The following is a 21,407-nucleotide window of genomic DNA, read 5'->3' on the forward strand; positions in this document are numbered from 1 at the left end:
CCCCCCCGCAGGAGCCGAGAGCTCGGGACCCCACTCCTCAGTGAGCCCTCAGGGAAAAGTAGTAAATCACGCCTGTTTCCCTGGTCTCCGGCCACTCTCCATGCTCACCTGGCCTGTGACCGAGTGTTTCTACCTCTGGCACACGGCCCTGTTTGGAGTCTCCAAACCCTGCAAGATTCCTAGGGCGGGCTCTCGAGCTGCTCCTCCCCGGCGAGGAAGGGGTGTCTCCGCGGATCTGCTGCCCCTCTCTGAGCAGGGGCCCGGCTGTGCCATGGTACACGGTTTACAGCCACCCCCAGCTGAGAGCCCGCCCCTCAGCTCTCTCTTTGCGGTGGCTTCCCCGTTCCGATACCTGGGAGCTCTGCCGCACTCAGGCACCCTCAGCCTGTCTGTGACCCCTAGAGTCCTGAGACCACACTGTCCCAGCGAGGGTTCCACCCCCTGCTTAGCCATTGGAGCGGACTTCTACAAGTTCCGACTTTGTGCTCCGCTGCTCTAACGCTTGCGGGTAGCCCACTGACCACGGCTCCCTCCCCCCAGGTCTATCTTCCCACATATCGCCTCAGATTCACGTCTCCGCACCTCTTACCTTGCAGAAAGTGGTCGATTTTCTGCTCATAGAGTTGCTTCTATTCTTTTCTTCGATCTCCAGTTGTGTTGGCAGGTGTTCAGAATAGTTTGATAGCTAGCTAGCTGAATTCCTGGGACCAGAGGAAACTTAAACCTTCTACTCCTCCGCCATCTTGGACTTTCTCCGAGGGAACCACCCTTAAAAGGATTTTAAGCCACCCTGAAAGGAGTGCTCCACCCCTTCCCGTGTGCAAAGCCCTGATTGGATGCCAGGCTCAGGGTGGGTTAAGCAGATTACAACAGCCCGAGACAAACTCAAAAAACCCCTAGGCTCAGAAATTCCAGTGGCAACCCTCGCGGGTCCCCTCCCTTCTCAGGAGCTTTGTATTATCACGTTGCTATTGCTCTATAAACCTTGCTTTGCTGCTTAACAAAACAAAAACCAAAACCCTTTTATTTCATTATTTTTTAAATATTTATTTATTTATTTAAAAGTAATATCTGCACCCAATATGGGGCTCAAAACTCACAACTCCAAGATCCAGAATCACATGCTCTATTGATTGAGGCAGCTGGGTGCTCCCTATTGTTCTCTTATTTCTCACAGGGTTATGCTCAAAGTTTGGTGGTCTTCATGGAGTAAGATGCAGGTATTTGAGAAGTGTGGTCTCATTCCAGCACCAAAAATGACCAATACTACATACATACCAGAAATTCAGCCCGTCAGAGAGCATGACCCCTGAGCTGATACCTGAGTTCTTTCTAAGCCAGCACTGGGCAATCTCCTCTTATCTGCACCTGTCCTACAAGGCCTAGGCATTTTCCATTTCCATTATCTTGAGGGATCTCAAAGGCAAGCCTGATCATGGCCTGCCACAATCTGTTTTCTTGCCATCTGAATTTGCTTGATATCATTTTCTTTTCCTTTCTTTGAAGTCTTTTTAGATTTTAAATGCATCTCTTAGAGATAGGATGTAACTGGATTGTATTTCCTGGAGTTTTTGTTTGTTTTTATCTGCCCAAACTGAAAATCCCTGTCACTCCGTAAGCAAATTTAACCCATCACATTTATTATGAGTACTGCTCTGTTAGGACTTATTCCTACCTACTCTTTGTTCTTTTATTTACTCTTCTGCCTTTTGTTGGATTGCTGGAATTGAGGTTCTATTACTTTTCTTTTAAAGGTTTGGAATTTATATATTCTGTTTGTAGTCTCCTACGTTTTTTTATATGCTCTTTGACAAATCAACAAACTTAAATTTTTCTCATTTTTATTGTTAATAATTACCTAGTCCTAGTGAAGAAAGAAACTTAGCATGCTTTTGCTGCTCTCCATTCCACCGATGATGATATCATCTGTGGTTTTCATTCCAGATTATCAATGAATTTTTTCATAAAATTAACATTTATTTAGACTAAACTTTTTTTGCTTTCACTAATCACTACGGCATTACTTTTCTTTTCTTCTCTTTTTTTTAAAGATTTTATTTATTTATTCAACAGAGATAGAGACAGAAAGCGAGAGAGGGAACACAAGCAGGGGGAGTGGGAGAGGAAGAAGCAGGCTCATAGCGAAGGAGCCTGACGCAGGGCTCAATCCCATAACTCCGGGATCACGCCCTGAGACGAAGGCAGACGCTCAACCGCTGTGCCACCCAGGCACCCCAGCTTTTCTTTTCTTCTTTCTGAAACAACTCCTCTAATAATTTTTTCACAAAGTATCTGTAGATGAAAAAGTGGTTTTTTTTTTTTATATGGGAGAATCTCATTTTGCCCTCATGTTTGAATGGGAGAATGGCCTGTAAATTTTTAGATTTCAAAATTATGCCCTCATCAAAATGGAGACTTAAGATCTGTGCATTTTCTGTATGTAAGCCATACTTCAATAAAATAAAATTTAAAAATCCTTCTGAAACTTGAAGATATTATTCCATTGTCTTTCACCATCCAGCATTGTTGAGGAAAACTACTGTTAATGTGATTCATGTTCTTTTGTTTGTGATTTTTTTTTTCCCTCCTTGGGTCTTGTCTTTATCCTCAGTGCTCTAAAATTTCATCAGTATAGGTCAAGGTGAAGGTCTATTTTTCATATTCTGCTTGACAACTGGTGGGCTTTTTCAATCTGAAGACTCTTCAATATAAAATTTTCTCTATTCTTTGAGCATTCTCTTTTTTTCCTATTTTTCTCCATTTTCCCTATTTTCTCCTTCTGGAATTTGGATATTTGAACTTATCCATCTATTCTTTTTTTCATGTTTCATCTCTTTGTAGTTTTGCAGTGCATTCTGTTTGATTCCAGATCATGAACTCATTTTTCAGCTATAATCTTTCTGCAATTCAGTCTGTCTAATGAGTTTTTATTAAATTTTTAGTTTCCAAGGTACCTACATTTTTTTCTTTTACTAAGTAGGCTCACACCCAGTGTAGAGCCCAGTGCAGGGACTTGAGCTCATGACCCTGAGATCAAGATCTGAGCTGAGATCAAGAGTCAGACACCTGACTGAGCCACCCAGGTGCCCCTGTACCTAGATTTTTTTAAAGATTTATTTATTTGCAAGAGAGAGAGAGAGAGCATGAGCAGGAGGGGCAGAGGGAGAGAGAATCTCAAGCAGACTCCATGCTGAGCAGGGACCCCCCCAACTCGGAGCTCGATCTCATGACTCTGAGGTCATGACCTGAGCCAAAACCAAGAGTCAGACACTTACCCGAATGCACCACTCAGGTACACCCCTCCCCCCACCCCGTACCTAGATTTTTTGATGAAATGTCTTTCTGCATTTATATTTATCCTAAATCCCAGGTCTGTCTGTTCTATTAACTCTATCTTTTCCAGGTATGAACTCCTCCTTTTGTTAAGTTAGGTGTCTTTTCCCCCATGATATTAGCTTTTTCGAATACTTGGCTTTTCTTGGGTGTGACCTTGGAATTAAGATTACTTGTTAGATTGAGTGGTTTGCTTGCTAGAGGGAGTAGGATAGGCATCTGTGAATGGCACTGCAACTGTTTAAAGTGATCATGAGAAATGGATGGCATGTGCTGCCAGACAAGATGAGTCAACAGTTAGCCTTCTGGATATAGAAGCTTCTGTTGCCCTGAAGAACCATCAGTGTTTGGGGCTTTGCCCTGCCTCTCTGACCCACACATACACCCCCACTGTTCTTGGCCATGGGCAAACACCTCCTTGGCTCACAGCCTGGCCTGAGATGAACATTCCTGACCATGTACTCTGTGATGCCCCAACCATTCATGGTCAGTCAGGAATGGGCTGTCTTCTCCCAGTCCTCCAGTTCTCGGTTTGAAGCTTCCCTAGAACTTCTCCCACTTCTTGCAGCAGACCTCTCCTCTGTGGAATTTTTTTTTAAGATTTTTATTTATTTATTTATTTATTTGACAGAGAGAGAGGCAGTGAGAGAGGGAACACAAGCAGGGGGAGTGGGAGAGGGAGAAGCAGGCTTCCCACTGAGTGGGGAGCCCAATGTGGGGCTCAATACCAGATCAATCCCTATGTCTATTGCAGAGTTATTTACAATAGCCAAATTATGGAAGCAGCCTAAGTGTCCATTGATAGATGAATGGATAAAGATGTGGTACACATATACAATGGAGCATTATTCAGCCATAAAAAAGAATGAAATCTTGCCATTTGCAACAACATGGGTAGAGCTGGAGAGTATAATGCTAAGTGAAATAAGTCAGAGAAAGCAAAAACCATGTGATTTCACTCACATGTGGAATTTAATAAACAAAACAAAGGGAAAAAAGAGAGAGACAAAGCAAGAAACAGACTCTTAACTACAGAGAACAAACTGGTTGGGGGGGTGAAACAGGTAAATGGGATGAAGAGTGCACTTATCATGATGAGCACTGAATAATGTATAGAATAGTTCAATCAGTATATTGCACACCTGAAACTGTATGTTAACTATGCTGGAATTAAAATAAAAAACTGGAGCTCCTAGGTGGCTCAGTCAGTTAAGTGTCTGCTTTTGGCTCAGGACATGATCCCAGGGTCCTGGGATCAAGCCCTGAGTCGGGCTTCCTGCTCAGCAGGGAATCTGCTTCTCCCTCTGCCTCGGCCCCTGCCCGATGCACATGCCCACATGTGTGCTCTCTTCCTCTCTCAAAAACAAAGAAATTTTTTAAAAACTTTAAAAAATAAAATAAAAACCTAAAAAATGATTATTTAAAATAATTAAAAAAAGAAAAAGAACATTTTTGTCCAGTAAGTTCAACATGTAGCCTTCCTCAAGGAGACTGAAATGGGCCATACTTTCCTGTTTCTTTTCAGGCTCTATATACATACATACATATATACGTGTGTGTGTGTGTGTGTGTGTGTATGTGTATACTTTTTTTTCCTTTGAAAACCAGATCCTCCAGATAACATAATATGGCAACTCTGAATACCAGACACCACCACCACCCCTGCCAGGATTTGCTGTTACTGTTGTTTGTATATTTGTTTGTTCAATGACTTTCCTGGACTAGTTCTGTAAGGTCTATATTTTCTCTGGTGTGCAGCCACTGATGTCTCCACTGGGTTAGCTTAATGGTCAGCTAATGATTAGACAGAGATTTCCTTAAATGTCTTGAGCTAGAAAATCTTCCACTTTTTGCCAAGTAGCTCTGGGGGTTGAGGCATGCCTTCAATCTCAAGCAATTTAAAGCTTTGTCTTAGTCTTTACTTCCTGCTTGTACAGGACCTCAAGGTCAGCCAGAAGCAAGAGATCAGGGCCCTTCAGGCCTTTCCAGACCATGCACACAGGCTTTTAGATCCCTGGAAATATACCAGAGCTTTTCAAATTCCTGTAGGTACATCCAATTTCTCAGGTCTCTCTTTTAAATTTCTGGCTGGGCTCATGTTTGCCCCCCAACTGGTATCACAGTCTTTGGCAGCTGTGAGGTTAAGCAATTGAAGCTGATTATATTTGACAAATACCCTGGGAATAGGGGTTTTCCCGAGTAGAGAGCTTCAACTCGGATTAAATAATAACGGCCTGTAACTCTAGCTTTTCCAATAAACTGTCATCCAGGTCAAACAATGATGATGCTTGGGTGACAGAACTTACTGAGGTGCTCTTAACCCTATCTGTCCCCTCTGGCAGCTGCAAGGCTGCTGGTTTTCAAGGCTACTGTGGAGCTGGGGCTAGAGGGGTGGCTGTAGGCCAAGTTAAAACCCCACAAACCCACTGTTCTTACCAAAGTCGAGCAGTTTCTCTTGGATAAACCCCTCTTCAGATTGTTGTTCACCTTTGGTTAATATCTAGAGTTCTGGAAAAGTTGATTTTTATAATCTTGCCAATATTTTTGTTGCTTTAGTGGAAGAATAGATTTAGAGGACTCCTCACTCCACCATTCCAGAAGTCCCCCTGCTCTGGTTAGAGATCATTTCTAAGATCAGGCTTGCTCGGGTGTTAACTAGTAAGAAGGTGTTCACTGGAAATAGGATAAAAGTACTGCCCTTGCCCTAGAGGCATCTGGATTTAAAAACAAAAAGACAAAGGATGAAAAAGGGATCTGTAGGAATCATTCCAAGATACTGGGGATGACACAAGGGCCCTGTAAAAGTTAGTGGGCTGTCAAAACTCACACCCAGACCCCTGACACCTAGCCCATTGATCTCTTGGCTGCTTCCCCTAGGAGATGCCATTTCCAGGGGAATGGAGATGCCATCTTTTGAGTACTTCATCTAAGTTACAAGTTTCATACTCATGATTCTCACACTTCCAAGCAGAGAAAATGAGCTTATTTCCATTTTACAGTTGAAGAAACTGAGCCTCACAGGATGATCGAGTCACAAGACCAAGGTTAGACCATTCACGAGTGGTGGTGAGGTGATCCCACTCCAGAGTGTAAACTATTCCAGTGTCACTGAACCCAATGTCCTGACCCACTGGTTGGAAATAGTGTGGGTAGGGAGGCCGTTTATGAAGGTGCCCGCCATTACAATTTTGAGCGCAATAAGTTGGAACTGCCCTTTTAGTCCTCTCTCCCAGGAGATACCTCCCCACGAGTCCCGAGCAAGGAACAACAGAAAAGTAATAGGTATGGCTTGCCCCAACCCAAGCAGCTGCTGAAGGGAGCTCCCGGGGTCAACTCCTCCCTTCCTTGAAGAGCCAGAGCCTCCCAGCAGTCCCCTCAGATCGAGGATGGCAAGGGCAAAGCCTGGCTGTGACATCAGGGCTGGGAGCGCAGAACTGCCCCCTCATGTGCTCAGCAGAATAAAGTCCACAGGCCTGAGTGGCCAAGCCCCACCCAGTCCACTTCAAGCCTAGGGTGTGTCTGCAGAGGACAGAGTGTATGTTCCCAAACGCCCCAGCATCCCGACAGCCCGCAGCTCCATCCACACCCCTCCCCGACTGCAGCAAAGGGGACATACTCATCACAAAATCATTCACAACAGCCAAATTTATTTTGACCCCTCCGAAACTGGCAAGGAAATAAGCACAAACAGTGCGGTCCCACGTGCAGAAACGTCTTCAGATATGCGATCTCATGGGACCTCACGGTCACCCTGCAGGGCAGGCAGGGCAGCTAACTATTGATCTGCTTTATGGAGGGCTTCTCCGGGGGACCCAGGCTCCACACAGGACTGTAAACATTCTACCCAGATGCCTCCCTGCGTCTGCTCCAGGCTCCTCGATACCCCAGGATGGGCTGGGGTTCTACCCGATACATGCTGATATCTGACGTTCCTCCGCTATAAAACCAGGATCAGGCCGCCCCATCTCTGAATAAAGGCCATTCTCCCTGACATGACCTATGGGTACCAGGACTGCTAGGTCTACAGTGGCTGCACCGGGTGGTCAGCCAAAAGCCTTGGCAAGCTTTGGGCACAAATGAACCTGGCTAAGCAGAGGGCCCACTGCTGAACCACCAGGGAGACAGTTCTGGTGTGGGCAGAAAAATGGGGCTCCTCCTTTCTCCACTGGCCCCGATCTGTTGGGGAGGAGAGAAGAGCCATTGCCTCCCTGCCTCCCTCTCCCTGCTAGGCTTGCTGCTGACCAGCTTTTCTGACTCCCCTAGAATGCAGGTGGGGGGCTGCACCTCTTCCCTCTGCAGAGGCCAGGCTCAGAGTCAGACTCAGTCTGCCACCTGCATCAGGAGGGCCTTTCCAGTCCTCAGAGTAGGGGGGCCCTACGTGGGGGTCACGGCCTCGATATCCCAGCGACATACAGGGCACCTGGCCGAGTCCCTGAAGACCCGCCAAGCGCAGTAGCTGCAGAAGTCTGTGTGGCCGCAGGGAAGAAGGCAGGTGTTGGCAGCTCGGTGGAAACAGATGGCACACTCCTCTTCTGCTGTGGCTGGAAAAGGGGACAACACAGGTTGGGGCACGTGGGAGCAAAGGGTGGGCAGCCTACTCACGCTATAACTACAGGGCAGAGAATCACGCAGTCCTATTGTGAAGAATATTACCTTATGAGAAAATGCTCACAACATAATCAAACAAAAAACCAACACTGGCAAGAAAACCATAACATACACATATATATCATAAAATTCCAACTTAGAAAACAGGAACACAGAGCACAATTCCCCACAGATATATGGCTACAAAATAGTAGGAGAAAACTCCACCTAAAAGGTAATCGGTGATTTTTTTTTAACTTCCATATTTATTCTTTAATATTTATTTTACTTCTGTTTGGCAAATCTTTTATTATGAACATGGACTGCTTTTTAAAGCAGGGAGAAAATAACATTAGTTGTGCATGAATGTGCTCTTGTAACTTGTAAAGTTAGCCAATGTTCTAGAAGGCAGAGCTGTTAAATTGCTTTTAGGTTTCCCGTAGGCAGTACCAAATCTTTTGGCCTAAAGCCTGTGGGAGACTTCATGGGACTTGGAAAGACTTTAGTTGAGCCCCCAGAGCTGGGGTCTCCCTTGGTGCCTCTGGGGCTGGGGGAAGCCACTCACCTTCAGGCTGTCTGGTCTCATCACTGAGAGTCCGTGGCATGGTTGAGGGGAAGACACTGGCTGTGGGATCTGAGGCAGAGAGGGAGACTCAGGGCCCAGGGAAAGCAAAGCCAGGGTGCTCCCACCCCACCCCCACCAGCCCCTGAGGTAGTTCTGTGGGCTTTCTTTCCTGGAATGCATTGCTGGAGCTCCCAGCTGATCTTAGGGCCCCAGCCGTCCCTTCCCCAGTTTAACCCAGCAGAGAATTCTTGAGACTGTAGATTTTTTTTCCAAAACCACCCCACCCTTCCTCTAGACATCTCATCTTTGCCCTACTGTCACTGCCTGACTGGAGACACTCAGCATTATCCACCTTCCTAAACCCAGATGTGCATTAAAATCCCCCAGGAGGCTGGGAAAACAGGTGTTTGGGCCCACACCAGACCTACCAAAACAGGAGTCCCAGGGGTGAGGCTTCAGCAGCTGTGACAAGTGATTTTAAAAATGGGGGGAGAACGGACTGCTTGTGTAGGCCCCTGACGACCAGCACAGGAATGCCAGTATTTCTTTTTATGGATGTTTCCTGTATCCACTCTCCCTGAAATCCACTCTCCTTTCAGGTGGCTAGAGGGATGCTTCTTGTTTGCCCACCCACTGACGGAACGGCTCACTTTACCCGCACAAGCAGTCTTCCCATGCAGCTCTAACGCTCCTACTCATGTTCCCTTTGCTTGCCACCCTTGACTCTTGTGAACTCCTACTTAGACAGCAAAACCCAGCCTCCAATCTCTCCCTTTGGGAAACAGCCCTTTAACAGATGTTTGGAAGGCTAGTCCTATCTTCTTAGCATTCTCTAGGGACAAGGTTGCCCTCCCTTTGGGTCTTGTCCTTCTGGCGTCCCCCAGTGCCCATCTTCATAACCGGCCCTGGGCAGGAGCTGAGGGAAAAACTGTATATGAAAAACTGAACGGATCTCCCCACGGCTGTGAGTGGGGGCGCAGTACCACCCGAGCCTTCACCTCCCACCCAGGGGCGGTGCCTGGGACCCCGCGGGTTTGCCTCACCCAGCAGCTCAATGGCCTTGGTGGTCCCGTACACGTCCATCACGGCCCAGAGCGGGGCGCCCATGAGCACGCCCTTGCGCAGCAGGAGCCGGGGGCCCGCGTTGACCCTGGCGAAGAGCCGGCCGCGGCGGTTCACCCAGAAGCGGACCACGTTCCCCGGCAGCGCGCCGTCCTCGGGCAGCACGGCCGCCCACGTCGGGCTCTGCTGCTCCAGGTCTGGGCACACGAAGGGCGGCAGGCAGGGCGCGGACACCCGCGCGGGGTCCAGGCGCGTGAAGCCCACGCGGAGCCCGCCGCACCAGCCCTTCTCTTGCCCCAGCACGCGCAGCGCCACCCGCTCGCCGGGCAGCACCGGCCGCTGGCTGAACACGATGCCGTCGTGGAACGTGGCGCGCCTGTGTGCAGTGCACCGCTCGGCGTCCAGACGCACCTGCGCGCCCTTGGCCTCAGCGTGGAAGCGGAGTGTCTCTCGCGGCGCCTCGGCGTCTGTGGGGGTGGGGTGGGGCGTCAGTGCGGTCTGGACCCCGCCCCACCCGCTCCCCATCTCCCTGGGGCCACTGCTCCTGCCCTCATCCAGGGACCCCCCTCCCCCCACCAGAGAAAAGCGTGCCGGGGGATCTGAGTTCCACCGTGAACTTCCCCAAGCGTTAGTGCCCCTCCCGGAGGGATGTTGTAAAAATTAAAGGAACTGGTGCTGGTTGGTACCGGCTCTCAATACCTGCTAATGGTTATTGGGATTAAATAGAAAAAGCATTTTTTAGAACAGTAGATATAATATGATCCAGGTTTTCTTCGACACATACGTTTATATGTTTAGTAACATATATTCTATCTGTATCTAGAAACAATCTGAAAGGAGATGGGCTTGCTAATTGGGGTGAGCTCTGGCAGATGGGTCCTGGTGTTCGCGCTGTTTTCCTCTCTGTTTGTCTGACTTTATCATTGTCCCACAGAGAACCTGCACCATTTGTGAAGGCCACAGCCCTCGGTGAGGACCACTTCCTTTTCTAGGAAGAGAAAGGGGTCCAACAGTCCCCCCACAGGTGAGGTGGGGGAAGGGGGGCACAGGCTGGAGGAGTCATCCCAGGTCTGCCCCTCAGAATCCCGGGCTGGGCCAGGGAAGGCCCACGGCTGGGCTTTAAAATCAGGGGACTTCCCAACCTGACTCCACTTGGCAGCCAGGAGAGGAAGTTCCCTACCGAGCAGCCCTTCCCCTCCAGCCCCAGGTCTGAGCCTGGAGGAAGCTGGTGAGCTTCCTGCCTACAGCTGCACGTAGCCAGCTCCCAGGCCTCATCTCTCTCCCCTCCACTTCTCCCCTCCTGTTCTGCTCTTTCTGGGTTGGAAGATGGGAGCTGAAACTAGAAGGGAATTCAGTCAGAACTTGAACCAGACCCCAACCCAAAAGAGCAAGGCCCCTACCCTCCCAGGTCTCATCAGTTTCCCCAGCTTCATTTCTCTGACCACTCACAAGCCTGAGAGATTCCAGCAGGTCACAAGGAGGGGAGGCTAAATCTGGGCAGGTACAAGGGACACCCGTCAGGTCATAGGGACCGTCAGGTCATAGGGAATGTGTCCCGGATGGATTCAGGTCAAAGGCAAGCCTACCATGGTTCTCTCACCTGAGGCGTTAGAGACAAGCACTCACTTTGGCCTTGGGGACCTCTGAACCCTGCTATCCAAGTTCAACCCTCCCTCACCGAAGCCCCTTGACTGACTGTCACCCCTTTCTGGAATACCCTCATCTCCTCCTTCCTTCCTGATAGTTTGCCCAGATGCCTTTTCCTGGAGGCTATGCACAAGCAAGGGGGAGTCCCCAAGTAGGCACAGACGGTGACCAGGTACCAGAGTCGAGGGCCCTGACATCAGATGGATTGTCTTTGGGCCCACTGCAGAGTCGCTGAGGCATCCAGGAGGCTCTGTGGAGGGCAGCCATGTCTGATACCCAGATTCTAGTCCCAGCTCTGCTGCTCACCTATGCAGGTCACTGACCCTCTGGGTATAGGCCTCCTTATCCACCAGTGGGATTGATATCCACCAATGGGTATGGCCAGCCATGGCCTGGAGTCTCCAGGTACCTGCCTGGAAATCCTGAATGTGAGGAGTTAACTGCCCACTTGGGCAGGCATCATGACTTTTGGATGTCTCCCCCTGCCACACCCCCAGACAGATTCAAAGAGAATCTTTGCAGTCGGTCTCTCGGAGTTTAAGTGACTGAGGGTCAGCCCTCTGCTCAGCGAGGACCTCCCTGGATCTTCATCATCTCTAGTATCACCCATCCAGCCATCAAGCCTCTTGGGTGCCAGGCACGGATGAGCCCTTACAGCGTCTCTCGTTGCTCCCACAACCTGCAGGGAGGCACGCAGAGGGCATGGAGCGGGGGTGGCTCTGCCCACCTCCACTGCCAGGAGCCAAGGAGCGGGGGCCCCACTGCTGCACCTGCACTCCTCCCACGCTGCCTCCTTTCCGGCACCACCGTGACCTGGAATCCACACTTGCCACAGCAGCAGAAGCAGCAGCAACCGTGGCTTGGTCCCCACCCTCCTCACCACCTCCCCCCGCCCCAGCTCTGGGTGCTACCTGCTGCTGGGTTGTGAGCCTGGGGTGCCCCTCGGGACCCAAGGGCTGAGGCTCCAGGCTCTCTGCCTGGGACGGAGCAGGGTTCTGAGATGCAGTCCAGACCTCAGGTGGTAAAACACCAGGTTCTCCATCTCCTGCCCTGCACGCTACCGGCACACTGTGGTTTCAGGCGAGGCTCTCAGAGAACTGTCGTGCCTGGTAACCTTTTGGTTTGTGCCTCTGGCAGCCCCGTAAGCTGGCAGGGCTTGCATTGGCCCTGGCCTGCAGATGAAGAAACTGAGGTCTTAGGGAAAAGTGACTCACCCCAGATTCCATAGCTTCCCCTCTCCTTCTGTATCCCTGGTCTCGGGACCGAGCTTAGGGCTCCCACTTACCAGCCTGGGAGCAGAGCAGGGCCCCCATCAGCCTGGGGTCCTCGGGCACAGGTCCCTGGGTCTGGAAGGAATTGTCTGTGGAGAAGGCTCGTGGACAGTTTTCCAAAGATTGAGCGGGTCTCCTCGTTATGGGACAGGATCATGTTACAAGGTTGATGATTAATTAGAGGTTGCTGTCACGGGTTATGATATCCGGGGAATTTCCTGATGATTGCCCCTGGCTCACAGCAGAACTGCTGCAGCTCGCTGACATAAAGGAAGCAAGGACTCCGGAGATGGCCTGGGTAGGACTTAAGACAGACTTCTCCCCGACTTCTGACCTTCTGACCGGTCGTTCTCAGCCCGCTGCTCAGTATAATTGCCTGAGGCACATTAGTAAGTACTCACACCCAGACCCGCCCCAGAGACTCTGATTCCAATGGCCTGGGGTGGGGTCCAGCATCAGTAGTTTTGAAAAGCACCCAGAAGATTCTAGTGCACAGCCAGGGTGGAGATGCACTGCTACAGACCCCAGGCATACAGGAGGTGCTTAATCAATGTCGCTGAAGTGGACTGAATTGAATTAGCTGCATCCCAGGACCTGTGAAGTTGCCCCGGCCCTGGGTCTCAGGCAGAGAGGAGAGGTGTTGATTGTTCTCCCAACCTTGTTGGAGTCAGAATTCCACTTTCCACAGTCTGCTACAAAACACAGCGTCCCACAGGAGGTCTTGCCGAACGCCTGCCTCCTGGTGTGTTCACTGTGGCAAAGAAGTCAAAGATCTCAGGCGTCTGGCTGGCTCAGTCCGTAGAGCAAGCGACTCTTGACCTCGACTCTTGACCTCAGGGTGGTGAGTTCAAGCCCCAGGTTGGGTGTGGAGTCTATTTAAAAACAAAAACAAAGTCAGAGATCTTCTGCCCCCTCCATTTCTATAGGAGAACTGAGGCCGGTGGAGGGAAAATGGCTTTTTCTAACCTGGTACTTCCCACAAAGCAGCAGGCGTGGGAGATCTTATTAAAATGCTGATTGGTTCAGAAAGCCTGGGGCTATGGCTGGGATTTTACTTTTCTGACAAGGTGGTTTTGCGGAACCCACTTTAGGTGGCAATGCCCTGGGTTAGTTTGGAGGCTTATGGGTACCCTGGCCCCCCACCTCCAGGCTAAGCCCTTCCCAAGACCCCAGATCAAGGCCATGATCAGTAACTACTCTGAACTCCGCTAAGGGGAGGGATATCCCCATGCATGTCCCTGGAGGAGCTAGGGACAGTGGTCCTGGTGACTGGGCTGTTGAGATGGGAAAGGTTGGAGGGTCTGGTGACCCAGGTTCTGCCTCCTGTGCTTTCTTGCCCTCCCCTATCCTCCCTGGGCCTGGTGTCCCAATGTGTAAAGCAGGAAGCCAAGGTGAGCTGGTTTCTAGGCCTTTCTGGCCCCGACATGCTATGATTTTAGTCTTTGCAATGGAGAGGTGACGGCAGTCTGGCCCCAACTGCCCTCAGAAGATGTTGCCTGGACCCTGGACCTTCTCTTCCACACCACACCCCTGGCCAGCCTCCCTCGGGTTCCCCCTCTAGAAGAAGTCTTCCAAAGGCCAAAGGCAAACTGATGAGAAAAGTCAATAGCAATCACGGCGAGTCCAAGGTTGGTGGTTCCACCTGGTCCAGTGAGATGAGGGCCCCCCACGCTTTATGGTCCTGCGGGCGCAACATGAGAGATACCGGCTTAGGGCATCACCTTATCTCTGGGCATTCCTGGGGCCCAGAGATCCCCCCCCTTTCCCCGCCCTGGCTCCACCTGTATCACTGGCTGCCTTGGGTGGTGACCAGAGGGCTGGAGCCAAGAGCACCTCGTTGATAAACAATAATCTTACAAAAGAAGTGATTATGGAAGCTTATCAGGGAAATCAGGTCCGCTCAGCCCTGGTGGAAAATTACCTGGCAAGCTGCAGACATCAGGCTGCCAGCTGCCAGCTCCATCTTCAGGACCTCAGTGGGAGTAGGCGTTCTGAGGGGCTGCCATCCTGCCTCAGACCTGACACCTCGGGCGCAGGGGTACCCAGGTAGCACCGCCATCACACACTTAACTGTTCTAAGTCCAGTACCGTCTTAACCTGCTAATCCTCGTGGCAATTTCTCAAAACTATCTATTTATTGTAATCATTCCCATTTTATAAAGTGGGAAACTGAGGCACGAGGAGGTGAAGCACATGGTTCACAATCACAAGGCAGTCAACTACAAATCCGGACTTGGCCTCGGCCGGCTGGCTGGAGAACCAGTGCCTTAACCGCTGTGCTACTGAAACAGAGCCAAGCCCGCAAAAGCTGCCAGAGCTTTTGCAGCAAAGAAAGAGGCTGTCTGTTGGTGTGTCATCACCCAGGAGTACGGGGGGCGGGGGGGACTAATGCTCCCAGGCCGAGCTCCCCAATGGCTTACAAGCAGGGGTTTCAACAGGATGAAAATCCAGGGTGTCTAGGGTCTTGGATCAAGCTGACTGATCAGGGATTACGTTGGCTCTAATTTTTCCTTTCCTCATCACCCGGCAGCATCCTGACTGTTTGGTAAGCTGGTGGCCCTGCTTCCGGGACCTGGTTGTTCTGCCTTAGGGGCCTGGAACTGGAGCGAATTCTCAGCAGATCACATTAGTGCTGTCATCTCTAGAGTGCAAGGGCAGAAGTTCTCCGTCCTGGAACTGTCGCTAAGCTGCAAGCTACTATTATCGTTTTTTCCTTGCAAACATGACACATGTTTGTTCTCTCAGGCAGAAGAGCGTCCCACGGACTTTTCCGGATCCAACTTAATCTTATTTCCTGAGGCATTTTTACGGGTTTTTAAAACAGTAGCTATGGGGCGCCTGAGTGGCTCAGTTGGTGAAGCGTCTGCCTTAGGCTCGGGCCATGATCCCAGGGTCCTGGGATGGAGCCCCACATCGGGCTCCCTGCTCAGCAGGCAGCCTGGGTCTTTCCTCTGCCCCTCACCCTGCTCGTGTTCCCTCTAGCTCTCGCTCTTTCTCTCTCTCAGATAAATAAATAAATAAATAAATAAATAAATAAATAAATAAATAAAATCTTAAAAAAAAATAAAACAGTAACTAAGGGTTACAGGACTCGGGTCAGCTAGGAGCCAGATGTCTGAATCGTGGGGTCCGTGGGGTCTTGCATCCCCGGTTGTCACTATGCCCCTTCCATGCCTCTTCACTTAGGCTACATTGCAGCTTTCTGAGCATTTAGTGGTCCTCCCTGTTGGACTGTGCTGACCCCACAGTAGGAGCTTTATGGACTGTTGCTAACGGGTTCTCAGAGTGAGGCAGAGGCCACCTCAATGGAGACCTTCCCTCCCCTCCAAGCCACCTACACAGCTGTTGTGCACATTTGCTCCAAGACAGTCCTTGAAGCGTCCCCTGGTGGCTGTAGTCAGTACTGCAGGCTGTGCTGAGGCCCTGGAAGCTAGGAGGGCAGACAGGTCAGGGGGCTGAGCCTTCTGCCGCCTCCACACCTCCTCTCCTGACCCCGAGGCTCTTCATAGTCCCTCCATCCCTCCCCAGGTTTCCCTCGCCGGCAATCAGCCCTCACCATTTGCCCAGGGCCCCATCATTTCAAAGGGCTTCCACAGAAGCATTTCCTAAGTAGCCTCAAGCACTCCCAGAAGCTAGCTGCTGGATAGCTGTTTCGGTCCCCACCATACAGCTGAGGGAGCTGAGAGCTTGCCCAGGGTCCATGCCAACTGTGGTGGAGCAGAAATGGGAAGCCAGTGGGAGCTAAGCCCAGTCTGGGGACAGCTAGGCCACCCCATCCCTTGTCTATCCCACCGCCAGGGCCCTGGGACCCCTTATTATGCTTGCCTGTGTTCAGCTGTTCCCCATGGGGCCAAATCTTGGAGGGCAAGGGGCTGCCATGCCTAGAAACCAGCCCCTAGAACAATCATGGCCATGTGCACAGTAGTGTGTCAGCAAGGGTTTGTCAGTTTCTTCTAAAATTGCTGGCCAACCTACCTAATGACCCAGGGATGCCCCTCCTAGGTGAGTGCCCAACAGACTCGGGTGCATACGTCCACAAGACCGACACATGACTACTCAGAACAGCGTTATGCATAATAGCCCCAGACTAGAAACAGCCCAGATGTCCGTTGTGCTGGACGCTCTGATGTGCCGCTCAGCTCCCACTTCAGGAATGAGGAACCTCCAGGGGCTGGAGTGCTCCCTCATGTGGTCAACTGAGGTTCTTGTGCAAGTAACATAGTCCGGCTCTCCCCCTGTCCAGTCCTATTTCCACAGGTGTCGACCCCAAGAACACTCGCTAATGAGCCCTGTCAGTAATCTCTGTCTCAGGGGCTGCTCCCTGGGGAACCCAGCCTCCCACACCCATCAACAGGAGAACGGAAAAATATTGCCATGTAGTCACACCATGGAAGTTTTGTGGCAATAAAAATGAATAAAGTACTGTTATCCACAACAATGTGGTTAAACCTCACTGATGTGATGTTGCTTTAAGAGAAGATCCAAAAAGCACCCACTGCACACCTCCACTTCTGTGAAGCTCAAAAACAGGCTAAATCAATCCGTGGTGTTAGAAATAAGCATAGTGCTCCCCTTTGGGAATTAATGACTGGGAAGGGGCACAAAGGAGCCTCCCAGAGGAATTGTCCTCTATCTTGATTGGGTGATATGTAGACGTATGGAAAAATTCATCCAGGTGGACCCTCAAATTGCATGGTAATTGAACCTTAATTACATATTGGCTAAATTCCCTTCCTGCCCTAAAACGCCGATTCTGAGTAAGGTGATGAACGATGGGAGTATCCACACTTGCTTGGAAAAATCGGCCCTAGAAGCCAGAGGGCTTAGCTAGTACTGCCACCTGGTGGGGAGAAACGGAACTGACTGGGTCTGATAGCCTGGAGGGAAATGGTTGGGGACCACACAGGCTCCCACCTGCATCCTTGGGCAGTTGTCTTCCTTCCCGCCCACTTGATTCCTGCTGATGAGACACCCAACAACTCTGGGAGGCTACCATATCCTCTGGGTCAATAGCTAGACCCCTGCTGGGCCTTGGGGTCTGAAGTCAGGAAAGGGAGGCTAAGGTGAGCCAAGCAAGTAGTCAGCCCCTAGTTAGGTCTGTGCTGTTCCCTCCATCCTGCTGCCCTGTCCAGATATTCCTGGGCCCTGATTCTGCTGTGGGCCTCCACTGCCCTGGGCCTCCTGGCTCCTGCCCTACCAGCACCAGGGCACCCTTCATGGTGTGAGTGTGGAGCCTTTCAGAAAGGGGAGCCAGAGAAGGGGGCACCCTAGGGGGCCAACTGGCTGCTCAGAGGTAAGAGAAAGGGGAAAGAGAGAGGTTTGGGTTTGGTCTCCTGTTTTCCTTCTCCCTGTGTCCCCCTTTTCCCACACACATTTGTCAGGGAGTCTGTCTCGGAAGTTTGTGGCAGCTGCCCTGGGAGCATCATGTCTGTGTGTGTGTGTGTGTGTGTGTGTGTGTGTGTGTGTGTGTTTTCAACAAAAATTTATTGAGCACCTCCTATGTGGTAAGCACTGTACTAATTTCTGGGTAACCACAGATTGAAGAAAACCCAATCCTTATCCATCAGTCAATTCCAGTATGCCCCGGTACTTAGGTAAGTGCTATGAGAAGACCAAACTGAGGCCTGGGAACACCCAGGGCCTGGGTGCCATAGGGGGTTGTTATGCCCAGGGAATGGGTGAAGGTTTTGTGGAGTAACAGATATTAAAATTGATACCTGCAACATAATTAGGCCTTCAACAGCAAGAAAGGAAAGAAAGGCATTCCAGGAAGGAGGAACCGCATACGCGCACGTAGAAATGTAATTGTGCCCATTGCTATCTGGTTGTATCAGTTAAGATCAGGATTGCCTGCACATAATGGAACATCCAAAAGAATGGTGGCTTAAAGGAGACCCGTTCCTTTCTTTTTCACATAAAATAAGTTAAAAGTAGGCAGTCCAGGGTGGCTATGACAGCCCTGTGGCCATAAGGAGCCCAGGGTCCTCTACTTTTCTGTTCCACCATTCTAGCACTGGCCTCCATACTCAGGATTACTTTGTGGACCAAAAAGGCTCCTGGAGCGCCAGCTAGCATATTAGCATTCCAGGCAGCAGGAAGGAGAGAGACCCAAAAGGGCATTCCTTTTAGCTAAGTCAACTCACTGGAAGGCTTATGTAACATTTTCATTGACATCTCATTGGCCTGAATTTTGTCATGTGGCCACAACTAGCTGCAAGGGAAGCTGAGAAATGTAGTCTTTATTGGGGGAGCTGTTAAAAATCAGGGTTCTCTTGTCTAGGAAGGAGAAAATGCATCTTAGGTTGGCAGCAAGCCCCATCTAGCCCAGCGGCAGAGTGGGACATTGGTCCTTCAGAGTGTGGGCAGAGCTGGCAGAAAGGAACTAAGAAAGACAATTGCTGGGGCAGAGGGAGAGAGTGCAGCCAGCCATCATGAGCAGAGCAGAGACACGTCGTCTGCACGAGCCTGGCCGTGCAGCATGGGCAAGCAACATCCAGCCAGGAGAAAAGGCCTGGCTTGGAGTCTGGGAAGACACCCCCACCTCAGCCCAGAAACCTGGCTCATCCACTTCACATCCAGAAGGACAGTCTAGCCCTTATCCTCAGAATGATCCCAGACAGAATTTGGGGGAAACCAACATGTCAGGGACAAGCACGGGAATAAGGGCTCTCGAGGACACTGGAGGGGGGCATCAGAGACATGGGAGGTGCCAGGAGTGCGGCATCCCAGAAGCTAAGAATGGGCCAAGAAGGAGGAGTGGGAGGCGGCCAGGTGTAGGGCAGGATGACAGCTGGGAAGTGGCCATTGGGTTTGTCCAGGAGGAGGGCCACCATTGGAGACAGTGCCAGAGGACAGGTGGAGGCAAAAGCCAGGGGTCAGCTCCTGGAGAAGTGAATGTTGTGTGAATGACTGGATCCTGCAGGCTGTGAGTGTAGGGAAAGCGAGCGTCACAGGGTGCAGGGAAAGAGAGAGGGCGACAGCCAGAGGGTACCAGGTGAAGGAAGGCAGGCTCTGAACATGAAAACTCCAGCTCATGGGTGCAGGGACATGAGTGTGCGCCAGATGGGGACAGGGCCTGAGTGCCATGCGCCTGTACTCCACTGCAGAGGCATTGCTGGTGGGTGGGGAGGGCGGCTGTTGTTGCGGAGAACAAATTCCGCTAGCCAGGACGACAAATCACCGACCTTTCCAGCAGAATTTTTCAAGATTCCCTGGAGGTCCTTCTGGCCCCACACCAAAGCCAAAATAGCACAGAGAGAAAGAAAATATCTTCCTTCCCCGCCTTTGAACTTTTGGCCATTGTCAAGGTTCATTTTGGCCATTGTCACTGGGTCCAGTGTCTGGGCCATGGGCACAGTCTTTGGGCAAGGAGTAACCGCCCCCCAGGCCCCTCTGCTGTGGCAGAGCTGGGACCCCAGATATGCACAGTGGGGTCCAGACTATTCTGTCCCTTTAGGGGCCTCTCCTCTCTCCACTCGGGCTTTAGGAAGCAGGCTAGGAGCAGACCCATCAGCTAGAGATGAAGGGGTTAACAATAAGGGTGTCTCTTTCCTCACTGGGCTGCCAGCTGTTGGCTACTGCTGCTCTCTCTACTCCTCTTCGTGTGTGGAAGGAAGACAGGGTCCTTGAATTCTGTCTCAGTGGGACTAAGTTGTCTGGAGGGTTGATTTCCCCTTGGGTCTTTTGGTGACAAAATGCAGGCAAGTGTTTTGGGCACCACGTGAATTAGATGTTTCATTGTCTCCCTTTGTGAGTGGACACGTATCTCCTCTCTGGTGTGTGCCTTCATTGGGGACCTCATTGACTCATTCATTCGTTCAGTAAGACAGTTGGCAAACATTTCCCGGGGCCCATGTGAGCTAAGTACGATGGAATAGCTTAGTGTGGTGAGCGGTACGGAGTCAGGCCTCTGCCACCCACAGGCCGTGGGACTCGGGTATGTTACAAATGGGGAAACTGAAGTTCAAGGTTGAGTAGCTAGGGTAGGTTAAACCAGGATTGATTTCAAAAGTTCTTCATTCTTTTACTAATTCTAAAACAAAGATCATGGCTGCTGGGGAAAGCCCTAAAGGCATTTGAAAGAGGTGCGAAAGTACGTGATGTGTGGTTGGCAGCCGCCTATGTTTCTTAAAACCCCATGTCCTCGTTCTCAGGTATGTTCCAGACAGACGAGGTGGCTAAACCCGGGGCTTCTGGATCAATGAGCAATTGCCTCTTTGGGTGAAGCTGTACAGGGAGGTGTGTTTGTGGGGGCCGCTCTGAGGAACCCATGTGCGAGCTTCCGGTCCTCTTGCAGACTGGAGGGTGCTGTGCTTAGAGCTGAGCCTTCTTTTATTAATTTAATTAATTAAAATTTTTAAAAATATTTTATTTATTTATTTATTTGAGAGAGAGTGAGAGAGAGAGCATGAGCGAGGAGGAGAGGGAGAAGTTGACTCCCCACTGAGCAGGGATCCTGACGTGGGGCTCGATCCCACGATCCCAGGATCATGACCTGGGCCAAAGGCAGGTGCTTAACCTACTGAGCCACCCAGGTGCCCCCTGAGCCTTCTTTTTAGGTCCAGAGGGGAACCCACTGCCTCCCCTCAAAGGCTCCAGGGATTCCAGGATGAGGGAAGTCAGCAAAGGCCCCCATGTTTCTCCAGGCTCTTCCTTGCCCTGTTTCTTCCTACTGCTGAATCCTCCATCTCCGTCTCCTTTCCTGGGGATGTTTTCTTCACAGCAGCCAGCACACCCCAGGATAGGCTTTTCCTTCCTTCCTCCCTCTTCCTTCCTTCCTTCCTCCCATCCTCCCTCCCTCCCTCTCTTTCTTTCTAAAGATGTATTTATTTATTTGAGAGAGAGAGGGAGCGCAGAGGGAGAGGAAGAGAATCTCAGGCAGACTCCCTACTGAGTGCAGAGCCTGATGCAGGGCTCCACACAGGGCTTGATCCCACAACCCT

The 21,407-nt window shown here is 50.7% G+C and overlaps 1 protein-coding gene and 2 long non-coding RNA genes across 4 annotated transcripts in view; 1 reads left to right on the plus strand and 2 right to left on the minus strand.

Moving 5' to 3' along the window:
• LOC117802023 overlaps nucleotides 1-728 on the minus strand; it is a 39,104-nt gene extending 38,376 nt beyond the window's left edge. The window contains exon 1 of the long non-coding RNA XR_004625026.1: nucleotides 590-728. This is a non-coding gene — a long non-coding RNA (uncharacterized LOC117802023). The remainder of the gene's footprint in view (nucleotides 1-589) is intronic.
• LOC117802022 overlaps nucleotides 1-15,408 on the plus strand; it is a 19,280-nt gene extending 3,872 nt beyond the window's left edge. Inside the window, exons 2-4 of the long non-coding RNA XR_004625025.1 lie at nucleotides 10,482-10,571; nucleotides 12,711-12,854; nucleotides 14,996-15,408. This is a non-coding gene — a long non-coding RNA (uncharacterized LOC117802022). The remainder of the gene's footprint in view (nucleotides 1-10,481; nucleotides 10,572-12,710; nucleotides 12,855-14,995) is intronic.
• Nucleotides 7,579-12,687, minus strand: NEURL3 (neuralized E3 ubiquitin protein ligase 3). 2 transcript variants are annotated; one of them, XM_002926483.4, is made up of 4 exons: nucleotides 12,480-12,687; nucleotides 9,529-10,014; nucleotides 8,486-8,554; nucleotides 7,579-7,874 (listed from the first exon to the last, which is right to left on the minus strand). In XM_002926483.4, exons 1-4 carry the CDS (start codon nucleotides 12,505-12,507, stop codon nucleotides 7,708-7,710), a joined length of 750 nt encoding a protein of 249 aa, XP_002926529.3. In that variant the 5' UTR covers nucleotides 12,508-12,687; the 3' UTR covers nucleotides 7,579-7,707. The 2 variants fall into 2 exon arrangements, with proteins under 2 accessions (XP_002926529.3, XP_034515479.1); XM_034659588.1 differs by lacking the exon at nucleotides 12,480-12,687 and having other exon boundaries at nucleotides 9,529-10,132.
• Nucleotides 15,409-21,407: the final 5,999 nt, after the last annotated feature.

This window comes from Ailuropoda melanoleuca, chromosome 4 (genome assembly GCF_002007445.2).
Source record: "Ailuropoda melanoleuca isolate Jingjing chromosome 4, ASM200744v2, whole genome shotgun sequence".
In the NCBI taxonomy this organism is placed as follows: Eukaryota; Metazoa; Chordata; class Mammalia; order Carnivora; family Ursidae; genus Ailuropoda; species Ailuropoda melanoleuca.

What these genes read in the sequence shown, in the direction of transcription:
- NEURL3 (XM_034659588.1), bottom strand. Translation starts at nt 10,072, where the DNA reads ATGGGGAGCGGGTGGGGCGGGGTCCAGACCGCACTGACGCCCCACCCC. An exon ending in CAAGGCCATTGAGCTGCTGG is followed by an intron (nt 8,555 to 9,528) that starts GTGAGGCAAACC and finishes TCTCTGCCTCAG; the next exon opens with ATCCCACAGCCAGTGTCTTC. An exon ending in TGAGACCAGACAGCCTGAAG is followed by an intron (nt 7,875 to 8,485) that starts GTGAGTGGCTTC and finishes CCCCTTTTCCAG; the next exon opens with CCACAGCAGAAGAGGAGTGT.